Source organism: Podarcis gaigeae (assembly GCF_964106915.1).
Source record: "Podarcis gaigeae genome assembly, chromosome: 2".
In the NCBI taxonomy this organism is placed as follows: Eukaryota; Metazoa; Chordata; class Lepidosauria; order Squamata; family Lacertidae; genus Podarcis; species Podarcis gaigeae.
The window spans coordinates 113,069,385-113,082,265 of record NC_139679.1 but is presented as its reverse complement, the minus strand read 5'-3'; the positions used below and the strand labels follow the sequence as shown (position 1 = coordinate 113,082,265).

Here is a 12,881-nt window from a genome sequence, read left to right as displayed (position 1 = left end):
GTACATTCCTTTTATGCCAGGCCTTTAGCTGAGTAACATTTTATGCTCTTTTCAGAGTCGGAAGAGACCCCAAGGATCATCTAGTCACCCCCCCCCCCTGCAATGCAGGAATATGCAGCCGTCTCATACAGAAATCGAACCTGCAACCTTGGTGTTATCAGCACCATGCTCAAACCAACTGAGCATGTGTTTGTGTGGGGAGTGTTGTAGGAAACACCCCCCCCCAATCATGAAGGAGCGTCTCCATCCCTATTTTTTTAAAAAAATATTTTTTATTAAGGATTTTCTTGTTTTACAGAAGTGTAGTGCCTCGTATTTTTTTTTTCCTTCTTCTTCTTCCATGTAACGTTTTTACAAATCCGTTTCATTTGTTGAGGCATTAGGGGGAGAAGAAAACAGAAAGAAAAAAGAAAGGGCGGGTGGGGAGAGGGAGGATGGATGGGGGTGGGGTCGGGTGGCGGTGTTTCTATTATGTTTAATGTATGCCCTATTGTTCAGGGACAATGAGATCCAGCGCTGAGGGCCTTCTGGCGGTTCCCTCATTGCGAGAAGCAAAGCGACAGGGAACCAGGCAGAGGGCCTTCTCGGTAGTGGCGCCCGCCCTGTGGAATGCCCTCCCTTCAAATGTGAAGGAAATAAGTAGCTATCCTATCTTTAAAAGACATCTGAAGGCAGCCCTATTCAGGGAAGTTTTTAATATTCAACACTATTGTTTTTAATACTTGATTGGGAGCCGCCCAGAGTGGCTGGGGAAACTCAGTCAGATGGGCGGGGTATAAATAATAAATTATATTATTATTATTATTATTATTATTATTATTATTATTATTCAGTTTGTACAAACATGACACTCTCACAGGACATACGCGAAGCTTCTGTTATAAATTCATAGAAAATCACCCATACATCGGATCTGCACTGTTCCACTTTTATTTTACACCATGAAGGAAAGACTATCAAAGGGGGGAGACTCGTCACAAGGCAGCCAAGAGCCCTACCCAGTTGGCATGACAACCTTGATGGTCCTAGACAGAAGATCATTACACTCACAAAGGACCTGCATATGGGAGTGGATTCAGCATGGACTGAAACAAAGGACAGTGATCAGCTCTTCCCTCTGGAGACAGAAAACTGCAAACTCCCCTTTGTCACCTGGAAAGTACTCATAGGGAGGGGGAAGGAGGAACCGGCCAGGTGACAAGACACTCAAGTTACCACCACAACTCCTCCCTCAACCCCTCCTTTTTTGTGATGTGTCAGTGATGTAGTCTTAGGGGTGTAGCATGAGGGATTAGTAGCTAATAAAATTTGGGGTCTCCTTTTCTTCAGGGCTTCCATCTTGTTCCACCTGGTGGCAGATGGGAGTCCTGTCGAGACAGACTTTAATAAAGACCAAGCCTACTGGCTGCTCTTTTGCTCTGGTATTCCTGGCTGGTGTCCTTGTTTTTTTTGTCCAAGGGAGCCCTCAGATTTCTCCGTTAACAGTTGGGAGGGGGGCTTCTCTCGTTCTGGTTTTTATTATCCATTTTGTGTTTTTGTATTTACGGCCCTGAGATCTTTGGGTGAAGGACAGTGTACACATTTTATTATTAATAATAATAATGTACGTCAGCTGCTCTTGTAAAAGCATTTTATCAATGCATGTGACATCCCGCCCCCCCCCCCAATCCTTTCTCCACCCCATGCAAAGGAAGCATTCTGTTATGTATTAAGAGCTGAGTGCTGCCCCATAAACGAACAAGAACAATTGCTTTGCTGTGGTGTTGGTGCACAGCAAATTTGTTCACTTCCTCTATACTTGTCAGTCTTTCCCTCTGTAGGATTTTTGTTTTGTGTTTATAATGAGACCCCTTGAAAAAACACGTACCGTAAATGTAATAGGCTGTATAATAACAATTGTAAAGTTATTTACTGGAAACTACTTCTCAAAATAACAATTGTAAAGTTATTTACTAGAAACTACTTCTCAAAATGGGACGTGGGTGGCGCTGTGGGTTAAACCACAGAGCCTAGGACTTGCCAATCAGAAGGTCAGCAGTTCGAATCCCTGCGACGGGGTGAGCTCCCATTGCTCGGTCCCTGCTCCTGCCAACCTAGCAGTTCAAAAGCACATCAAAGTGCAAGTAGATAAATAGGTACCACTCTGGCGGGAAGGTAAACAGCGTTTCCGTGTGCTGCTCTGGTTCACTAGAAGCAGCTTAGTCATGCTGGCCACATGACCCGGAAGCTGTACGCTTGGCTCCCTCGGCCAATAAAGCGAGATGAGCGCCGCAACCCCAGAGTCGGCCACGACTGGACCTAATGGTCAGGGGTCCCTTTACCTTTACCTTACTTCTCAAAATTAGATACAGCTTCTCATAATGTCAAAATCAACATCGTGACACAACATATTAAAATATAGCTTATTCAGTTAACCACCAAGTCCAGTATGTACAAAATGCGATTCCTATTTTGTCAGTCCCGTAGTACATTCATTTCCAATTTCTTCATCTTCTCTTGTATTTTTCTGTCTGGCGTATTCCTTAGAAGAGTACCATGAAATAGTCTTGTAAGTGTTTAATGAAGATGATAAGGTTGGTAGACATAAGAAACTGGCACTGGTAGATGCTGGCAAAGGACTGACAAAATAGGAATCGCATTTTGTACACACTGGACTTGGTGGTTAACTGAATAAGCTATATTTTAATATGTTATGTCATGATGTTGATCTTGACATTATGAGAAGCTGTATCTAATTTGGAGAAGTAGTTTCTAGTAAATAACTTTACAATTGTTGTTATACAGCCTATTACGTTTACGTGTTTTCTCAAGTGGATTGCGTAATATAGGCATTCTGGTGGTTTTGATTTATAATGATATCCCATGCCACTCGGTTTCAATACACAGACCTGAGATCTCCTCGTCTTCTGAACCACACAAGCACTGAGAAATAGGACAAGTTTGGATGATTTTAGAAAGATTTATTGTAACATAATTTAACGAGGAGATAAAGTGCAAGAGGAAAAATAACAGAAGGCAAACACATACTGTCAGGACTGCCGCTAGGTCCCAGCTCACAGAGGACCAACGCCCAGTGGATATTATATACAAAAGTCTTTATTGAAGTTTAGTTTCCATTTCCAAGCTCTGGGCGCGCAGGCCCACGTCTTAACGCTAGACCGGCTAAGTCCCCTCTGACTCACTGCTCCACCCACACCAGTTTAAGATTCTAGCCCGGCTCCACCTCTTGCGCTGCTCTTTCCTGCGTTGGGTCCTTCTGCCCTCTGGGGTTCCCTCCTTCCTGGACTCCTCTGACGCGGAGCCTCCTGAGTCTTGCCCCTCCCTCCGGCGGGCTTTAGGACCTGGCTCCCTTCCCGGGCTCCCCGCTGTGCCGCGCTCCTGTACATTTGAACTTGGCGCGCGCGCCCAGCCGGTGACTTTCCTTCTGACCGTTTCCCCGCTTCCTGATGTGGGTGTTGCCAAACCTGACTCCTCTCCTCCCTCTGGTGGTGAGGACACTGGTCCCGACTCCTGGGACTCCCCCTCCCCACTGCGCTCTGGTGGAGACGCTGGCCCTGATCTCCAGCTGCTGTTCAGGGACTCCCCGCTGGCCCCTCCCTCTTGAGGTTTCTCCCTTGGAATCTCCCTTGCTCTGGCCACCGGCGCTCCCTTCTGTGAGTCCTCCGATTCGCTAGAGAGGCTTGTGGAATAACTCTGGCCACTGTCACTGCCTGCGCCCCCCTCGTACTCCTCCTCCTCACTCTCCATTTGCTCCCCCTCCTGTGTCTCTCCTTCTGAACCCCTGACACATACAAAAACTATTGCGAGTCTAGGGCCAGATCTTCCTTGCCATCACTTCTCCCTCAGTCTACCTCACCTCCTGCCGATTCGCTCCCCAGGCTGCTAACTGTCCTTCAGAGATAGCCTTTCATCCTGTCCTTCAATCTCTTTTTCCAAACAAGAACCGTGATGTTATCCTGTACCATAAATACACATCTATCTGGCCTTGCTCTGCTGTCCTTTCAGATATTATCTATCATCTGAAAGCAGTTTCTGTATGTGAAACCTTCGCCAAGCATTTTGTATGTCCCTCGATAAACTTCTGCTTTTAGCTGTAATATGGTGTGTCTTATGATTACATGTCTTGAACCCTTTTGTCAGCTATTTATGAATATGAATATTGCATAACCCAAATGCACCCCGCATAACATGTGACTGTTACCTAAAAATGCTAAATGTACCACTTAACAGTTTGACAATTAAAGTATTGTGTTTTTTAAGACCCACATCTCTGGCTGAATTTATATTACTCTGTTCTGTTCCACAGAACGGTTTTACCTGAATTATTTTTTTTGGTAGCTGCAATGGCTTTGCCTTTTATAGCTGTATATTACATTGCCATAACCCACCCTGAGACCCTGTGGTGAAGGACAGGTAAGAAATCTTATACAAGAAAATGGAATAAAAATAATTTAAAGATGGCAGTGTTGCTGTGAAGCTTCCTGTAGTCATCCTTTTTATCTTGCAGTGTCATAAAATTAGAGGAGGGGTGGGAAGAGAGGGAATGAATAGGCACATTACACGTGAGGGATGTTGTTGGAATTATTCCAAGGGGGGGGCTAGATATTCACTCCTATGCAGGGGGAAAGTGCTGGAAATAAGCAGCAATCAGTGAAAAAAACTCAAAACAGTCGTCAGAAGCTTCCTTTCCCTGCAATGTTTTGAAATAATCATGCCCTCAACCCCAATGCTGCAGGTTGCGTTCCTTTCATGTTGTGAAGGGGCCTCCAGAACGGATCCCGTTCGCAACCAGAGGTACCGCTGCATTTGGAGCTTTTTCCTATTTTGTTTACAACGATCATTTCAAAGAGTGGTAACGAAAGGGCCCATCGAACCCAGACTGTTTTTATTTGCTGCCTTTTCTTTTCTGCAGATGGAAGAATCTTACCATCTAGAACGGAGAAGTTTTGGAGAGGATTTGCTCCTCTCAGGGCGGTGGCCCTGCAGAGTTTGCGTTTCAGCATTTCAGGCTGACGTCGCAGCACACCTGCAGAAAGGGCCGGATTTTCTCCCCGAAGAACGATCTCGGAGGGAAAGCGAAGATGAATTCCTCCGTGTCGGCGTCGGAAAACTCCACGCAGCCCGCCTCGCAATCCAGGGCCACGCGGATCTTCCTGGGCTCTCTCCTCAAGGTCAGGTCAGTCGGCTGAGGGGAAGTAAAAGCCAGGAACTGGCAGGGGGAGGGGGAGTAGCAGGGCGGCTTCCCCATGGCCCAAATCCCCTGGTGGGGGCTGATGTCGACGCCCCCCTTCCTCCTGACCGACTCCGTGGCCACCCCCACGGCCCACGTCGCCTTGCCCCACACCTCCACCTCCCACCAGTGCTTTCCGGAAGTGAATCTGTCGCAGCCCAGCACGTAGGGCATGGTGTCAAATCTCTCGGGGTTGAAAGGCAGGTCCTGCTCCCTCTGAACTCTCCGCACGGCCTTCAGGTCCTGGGACAGAATGAGGAAGGGGTGGGCCGTGTCCGGATCCAGAGTCACGTTCGCTGTGGGAAAAGAGAGGGGCGGAGAAGGAAATTGGAGGAGGGATGATGTCGGCGAAAGGATTGGGGTAAGGGGCAGAGGCGAGGGCAGGGAACTTCTGCTCTTGTTGTTGGCCACTGTGAGCCTGGCTTCGGCTGGGGAGGGCGGGATATAAATAAAATGTCATTTTATTATTACAGTGGTACCTCAGGTTACATACGCTTCAGGTTACAGACTGTGCTAACCCAGAAATAGTACCTCAGGTTAAGAACTTTGCTTCGGGATGAGAACAGAAATCGTGCTGCGGCGGCGCGGCAGCAGCAGCAGGAGGCCCCATGAGCTAAAGTGGTGCTTCAGGTTAAGAACAGTTTCAGGTTAAGAACAGACCTCCAGAATGAATTAAGTTCTTAACCTGAGGTACCACTGTATTATTATTGCCACCCGATTAAGCAGCTAAGTCTCCAACTTCCCACCCAGCGCTTCCCATTCCATTGAGTTATTTACCTTTCTGCAAGGTTTGCTTCAAATAATCTGTTACGGGAAGGAAAGGGTGACAAGTTTAAAAGCTGATTCTCGGTAAACACAGAGACACCCCCCCCCCGAAATGTCCTGTTCATTATGCGTTCATGACGATTTGTGGTTGTGCGCCACTGGGCACCAACATTTCCTTTTATTCCTAGAAAATGACCCTATTTTTCGCTCCATACGACACACTTTTTTCCTCCTAAAAAGTAAGGTGAAATGTCTGTGCGTCTTATGGAGCGAATGTGTGGTCGACTGCTGGCTCCCTTTCTGGCCTGCCCGCTTGCCCAGGCCTCCATGCTTGAATGTTCTGCAGACGGAGGCTGTTTGTTTCCGCAGTGCCATGTGACTGGCTGATTAGATTATCTGTCTGGAAACTGTAGAAATGGCTCTGTCAGGGAACTGACATCGGAGACAGGAGTGGAGGCAGCGCTCCCAAGCGATGCCGGAGAAGGGACAAGCAGGGAGAGAGGGGACTCAGCAGCTGGGGAAGGAATTCAGCGTAACACCAGGGATAAAGGGGGGCGGATGGGGGAATCGGAGAGAGGGCTCCAGGACTCTTCGCTGGAGACCAGCGGGGAGAGCACAGGTCCTCCGCTACCCACACCCACCCTGTGCAGAAGACTTCCCCGCAGGGAAAGTAGGCGTAGACTTGGCGTCAAAGAATTTCTTTGCTGGAAGAAATTCAAGAAACACCCACTGACAGATTCTGCTAGCGACTGAACAGCCACGAAGTGAAGGGCTGTCCAGCCAGGAAATGTTTAACTAGGCTACCTAGCCAGGAGTGGCGGCAACTTACGCACGAGCAACCCCATATAACCATTACAGGCTCCTTTCCTAAAGAAGCTGCAGGACTGTGAGTTGATCCCTCCAAAAAAGGGGCTTTCCCTCTTCCCTCCTCTAAAAACTAGGTGCGTCTTATGGTCAGGTGCATCGGATGGAGCAAAAAATACGGTACCTGGTTGCAGAACTTGCTCCAGAGATTCTGTGATGGAGAAGAAAAGGTGAACAAAGTTATTCAGACCATCATACGTTGAGCGGCAGTTTGTTTTGTGAATAATAATAATAATCAATCTCAAGACCCTTGTGGGCAGGAAACTCCACATTTCGATCAGCACAAGCCACTCCTGGGGGGTGGAGCAGCAGCAACGGTTCTTCAGATGCCCTTTCAGACATTTCCAGGAATCTCCAGAAAAGACAGGTCCCCATCTAAAAGGATTTGGCTTTCCTTGCGAACAGCCTGGAATGGGAGCTGATAGCTGCATCCATGGCCAGAAGCGTTTGCCGCAGACAGCATGGCATGGCTCACTTGCTTTCTCAGTGCTGAGCGTCATTCGTGGTTACTGAAAGGGAAAGGCGTGTGGAGGCCAGCGCGGTGAAGGTGAGGCAGCAGGGTCATCAGACTGGTGCTGCTGCTGCTGCCCCACTGCACCTAGCTGAGCTCCTATGCCCTCCCAGGAACCAGTTCCATCTGGTATGCTGGCTGAGACCCGACCTGCCCATGGACTGTCTTGCCAGAGTGGCACATGCTCTGGTTATCTCCTGCTTCAACTACTGCAATGCGCTCTACGTGGGGCTACCTTTGAAGGTGACCCAGAAATTGCAACTAATCCAGAATGCGGCAGCTAGACTGGTGACTGGGAGTGGCCACCAAGACCATATAACACCGGTCCTGAAAGACCTACATTGGCTCCCAGTATGTTTCCAAGCACAATTCAAAGTGTTGGTGCTGAGCTTTAAAGCCATAAACGGCCTCGGTCCAGTATACCTGAAGGAGTGTCTCCACCCCCATCGTTCTGCCCGGACACTGAGGTCCAGCGCCGAGGGCCTTCTGGCGGTTCCCTCACTGCGAGAAGTGAGGTTACAGGGAACCAGGCAGAGGGCCTTCTTGGTAGTGGCGCCCGCCCTGTGGAATGCCCTCCCATCTGATGCCAAGGAAATAAACAACTATCTGACTTTTAGAAGACATCTGAAGGTAGCCCTGTTTAGGGAAGTTTTTATTGTTTGATGTTTTATCACTTTATTATTATTATTATTAATTGTATTATTATTAATAAGATTCTGTTGGGAGCCACAGAGCGGCTGGGGAAACCGAGAGAGATGGGTGGGGTATAAATAAATGAATAAATCATTATTATTATTATTATTATTATTATTATTATTATTATTATTATTATTGCAGCTCTTGGCAGTGGGAAGACAGCTGAACAGTAGTTTGCCTGTCTAACCCTGTGCCAGCTACTGTCCTTTCCCGTCCTCCTTCAGTACCTTTATAGTTCTCCATAGACTTCTCCAAGGCAGCATTTTTCTGTGAGAAAACTCTGAGCTTCTCTTCCAGCCTGGGAGAAAGGACCACTGCATGCCCTCCCAAATTCTTCTCGTACCTAGAAGGGAATACAATCGTGTTTATGGAGCAGTAGTAAAACATACTAGCTCCCCTTTGGGGAATTATAGGGGCAGAACTACCCAATCCCTACAGAAACTTATTCATGTATGCGACTACGGCGGCAAGAATGTTATTTGCCCCAAAATGGAAAGAAGTGCAGGCGAAAGAAGAATGGATACAAAAACTTAGGGAATATGTAGAAATGGTGAAACTTACTGGAAAAATAAGAAATCAAGATAAACTTTTTCATAAAAGAATGGAAATGGTTTATTCAATATTTACAAACCAACTGTAAAAAGATAAGAACATTGGCGGGATTATGGTAATAACCTTCAGGCTTATAAGAGTATACATTTAAAGTAGATGAATAAATGATTAAGTTAATTTGGAATATGCAGAAAATAAAATAAATAAATTTAAGGAACTGCAAAAAAAGGGGGAGTCGAGTTTTGAAATGTTAAAATGCTTGTAAAATTATTGAAATGCATAAAATTGAAAATCATAAATAACTTTTTTTAAAAGTAAGAAAACATATTTTTCCTGTAAGCATCAAAGTGCTTCTAGATGACCAATTTACTTAGCATTCATCCTGAGCTGTTTGCACAAACCTTGCATGGAGGTGATGCACAGTCCACTGTCTAGGGAGCATTCATTCTGATTTGTTTGCGTGGAGGTTATTATTCCACATTTCCACATTTCTCCATCACTTTCCTTCCTGCAAAAAGGCTGATTCCTTTTTAAGGGAGTTTGATGCACCAGAATGCTTTAATCCAACTTAATTATACAAACCTGTCTCAATGAAATTTCATTGCTGCTGTTTTTGCGGGGGATCAGGAAGGCCAAGCGGAAGAGAGATGAGGAGCTCCGGTGCAGATACAAAGCAAGGACTCATCACTAAGTGGTACAGTACATGCTTCACGTTCAAAATAGTCTCATGTAGCAGAGGCTGGGGAAGACCTTGATATAAGCAGCTGGGAGAACGGCTTTCAGCTGGAGTTCACAGCACTTAGGGGACCCCACCTTATGTCCCTAAATCCTCTTGTGATCTTTCCGACAAAAAAAACCCCTAAATCTGCAGACACAAAATACATTTATAGCACATGGCGACTCCCCAAAGATTCTTAGAAGCTGTGGTTTATTAAAATCGCTGGGAACTGTAACTCAGGGAGGGGTAAGTTGCGGTTCCCAGGATTTTCGGAGGAAGCCATATGCAGAAATCTGGGTTTTGTTTCATTTGTTTTTAAACGGGATTTAAGCTGTTTGATGGCAAATGAAATCGGAAAAGGAAGGAGAAGGAGCAGGGGGGAAAGGAGGGGAGTAAAAAATAAACGAGATGGAGGGAAATAATATATTTTCTCTTCCAAATAACTCCATGGGAGCTAAGCTTCCTGATGCAAAGAGGGGGTTGGACTTGTTGACCCTTGGGGTCCCTTCAACTCTACAATTCTCTGTTTCTAAGAAATGGGGAGGAGAGAAAGAGCCACGTACCTGCTTAAGGAACTTCTGGTGTCCTGAAAGAGAAACAGAGAGAGAAATGGCTGCCAGCAGCACAGGCAGATGACACACAGGGCTACTACTTGTTCAAATAGGGATTCCTCTGCCCCCTTCCTTGTCTGTGGAAAACAAATCGCCATTACCTCTCTCGCCCTGACCTAGCCACTGTGATCCACGCAACGGTCGCCTCCAGACTGGATTATTGTAACTTGCTCTACGTGGGGCTGCCCTTGAGACTGACCCAGAAACTCCAGCGGGTGCAGAATGTCGCGGCGAGACTCCTTACGGGGTCCTCGCTGCGGGATCACATTCACCCGGTGCTATACCAGCTGCACTGGCTCCCGGTGGAGTAGGGGATCAGCTTTAAGGTGCTGGCTTTAACTTTTAAAGCCCGATACGGCCTAGGACCCTCATACCTACAGGACTGCCTCTCCTGGTATGTCCCACGGAGGACCTTACGGTCTTCAAACAAAAACATCTTGGAGGTCCTGGGCCACAGGGAGTTTAGGCTGGCCTCAACCAGAGCCAGGGCTTTTTTGGTCGTGGCCCCAATCTGGTGGAACGCTCTGTCACAAGAGACTAGGGCCCTGTGGGACTTGACATCTTTCCGCAGGGCCTGCAAGACAGAGCTGTTCCATCCCCAGGCCTTTGGCCAAGGCACAGTCTGACCCCCTCCTTTGGCAATCCTCACAGAACTCCAGTGCAATGGTTGCCATTAATTTGATTTTGAATTGATTTTAAAATGAATTGATTTTAGAATGCTGTGTTACTTTTATTGTTGTTAGCCGCTCTGAGCCCGGCTTCCGTTGGGGCGGGCGGGATATAAATATTTTTTTTTTAAAAAAAATTATTATTATTATTATTATTATTATTATTATTATTATTATTATTTCTACGTTCAGGCCTTCTTCCTTTCAAGAGCTCTGGAAGGTGTCTTTGGGCACCTCCTGACATCCGATTTATGGCACACCCATGTCTTTGTAGGCTCCTGGTGCTATCAGGACAGTCAAATACCACCCTGCGTTCTCTAATGTTTGTGGCTGCAAACTTTTTGGGGTCGTTGCATTGCTTTGTTTCCAATCAGCAGACATGTCACAAAGAGTAAAAACACTGTTGCTGATAGGTTGTGGTATAAGGCCTTTCCTTCTAGCCTTCCACCCCATTAAACCAGAGAAGAAGAAAAGGGAAACTCCCGTTGGGGGTAGAGGGGACAGGTGGGAATAGCCAGGCCTCTATGTAAGGATCCTCTATGAAGAAAGGGAAGACTTGGCCCATGCTCCCTTGCCAGAGGCCATCCTTGGGCTCTTCAGCCCTGCTGGCTGGGGCCAGAGAAGGAACACCAGCGTCCTTGGTTTACAGTGCGGGGGGAAAGTATTTGATCCCCTGCTAAATTTGCCCGTTTGCCCTCTGACGGAGAAATGACCAGTCCATAATTTTAATGGTAGGTTTACTGTAGCTGCGAGAGACAGAATAACAACAGGGAAACCCCCCAGAAACCCAGAAGACAAAAGTCAGAGATTGATGTGCATTATGATGAGTGAAATAAGTATTTGATCCCCTATGAACCAGCCAGATGTCAGGCTACCTGGTATCTTCACTGGATGTAAGGAGCTGAGATTAGAAGCGCCTGCCGTAAGGGAGAGGTCTTACCTGTAATCCCAGCTCATTACAGTACCTGTACATAAGACACCTGTCGACAGGAGCAATCAATCCAGCAGATTCCAAAGTAGCCACCATGACCAAGACCAAAGAGCTGTCCAAGGATGTCATTGTACAAGATTGTAGACCTGCACAAGGCTGGACTGGGCTACAAGCAACTTGGTGAGAAGGTGGCAGCAGATGGTGCAATAATTCGCAAATGGAAGAAACGCAAAATAATTGTCAACCCCCCTCGGTCTCAGGCTCCATGCAAGATCTCATCTCATGGAGTTGCAATGATCATGAGAACAGTGATGAAGCAGCCCAGAACTACACGGGGAGAACTTGTCAATGATCTCAGGGCAGCTGGGACCATAGTCACCATGAAAACAGTTGGTAACACACTACGCCATGAAGGACTGAGATCTTGCAGAGCCCGCAAGGTCCCGTTGCTCAAGACAGCACATGTACAGGCCCGTCTGCAGTTTGCCAATGCACATCTGAATGACTCAGAGGAGAACTGGGTGGAAGTGTTGTGCTCAGATGAGACCAAAATCGAGTTCTTTGGCATCAACTCAACTCGCCGTGTTTGGAGGAGGAGGAATGCTGCCTACGACCCCAAGAACACCATCCCCACCATCAAACACAGAGGAGGACATATTATGCTTTGGGGGTGTTTTTCTGCTAAGGGGACAGGACACCTTCAATGCATCGAAGGGACGATGGATGGGACCATGTATCGTCAAATCTTGGGTGAGCACCTCCTTCCCTCAGCCAGGACTTTGAAAATGGGTCAAGGATGGGTATTCCAGCATGACAATGACCCAAAACACACGGCCAAGGCAACAAAGGAGTGACTTAAGAAGAAGCACATTAAGGTCCTGGAGTGGCCTAGCCAGTCTCCAGACCTTAATCCCATCGAAAATCTGCGGAGGGAGCTGAAGGTTCGAGTAGCTACACATCAGCTTCAAAATCTTACTGACTTGGAGCAGATCTGCAAAGAGGAGTGGGACAAAATACCTTCTGAGATGTGTGCAAACCTGGTGGCCACCTATAAGAAACGTCTGACCTCTGTAATTGCCAACAAGGGTTTTGCCACCAAGTACTAAGTCATCTTTTGCAAACGGATCAAATACAGTGGTACCTCGGGTTAAGAACTTAATTTGTTCTGGAGGTCCGTTCTTAACCTGAAACTATTCTTAACCTGAGGTACCACTTTAGCTAATGGGGCCTCCTGCTGCCATCACGTGATTTCTGTTCTCATCCTGAGGTAAACTTCTTAACCCGAGGTACTACTTCTGGGTTAGCGGTGTCTGTAACCTGAAGCGTCTGTAACCT

At 47.0% G+C, this 12,881-nt stretch overlaps 1 protein-coding gene across 1 annotated transcript in view; it reads right to left on the bottom strand.

The window, feature by feature from the left end:
* Positions 1–4,844: 4,844 nt before the first annotated feature.
* LOC310839502 (uncharacterized protein) overlaps positions 4,845–12,881 on the bottom strand; it is a 34,718-nt gene continuing 26,681 nt past the window's right edge. The window contains exons 12-16 of the mRNA XM_083728140.1: positions 9,900–9,922; positions 8,294–8,409; positions 6,984–7,010; positions 6,008–6,034; positions 4,845–5,526 (exon numbers count right to left, since the gene is read on the bottom strand). Coding sequence (XP_083584266.1) covers positions 4,997–5,526; positions 6,008–6,034; positions 6,984–7,010; positions 8,294–8,409; positions 9,900–9,922 — 723 coding nt within the window. The 3' untranslated portion in view covers positions 4,845–4,996. The remainder of the gene's footprint in view (positions 5,527–6,007; positions 6,035–6,983; positions 7,011–8,293; positions 8,410–9,899; positions 9,923–12,881) is intronic.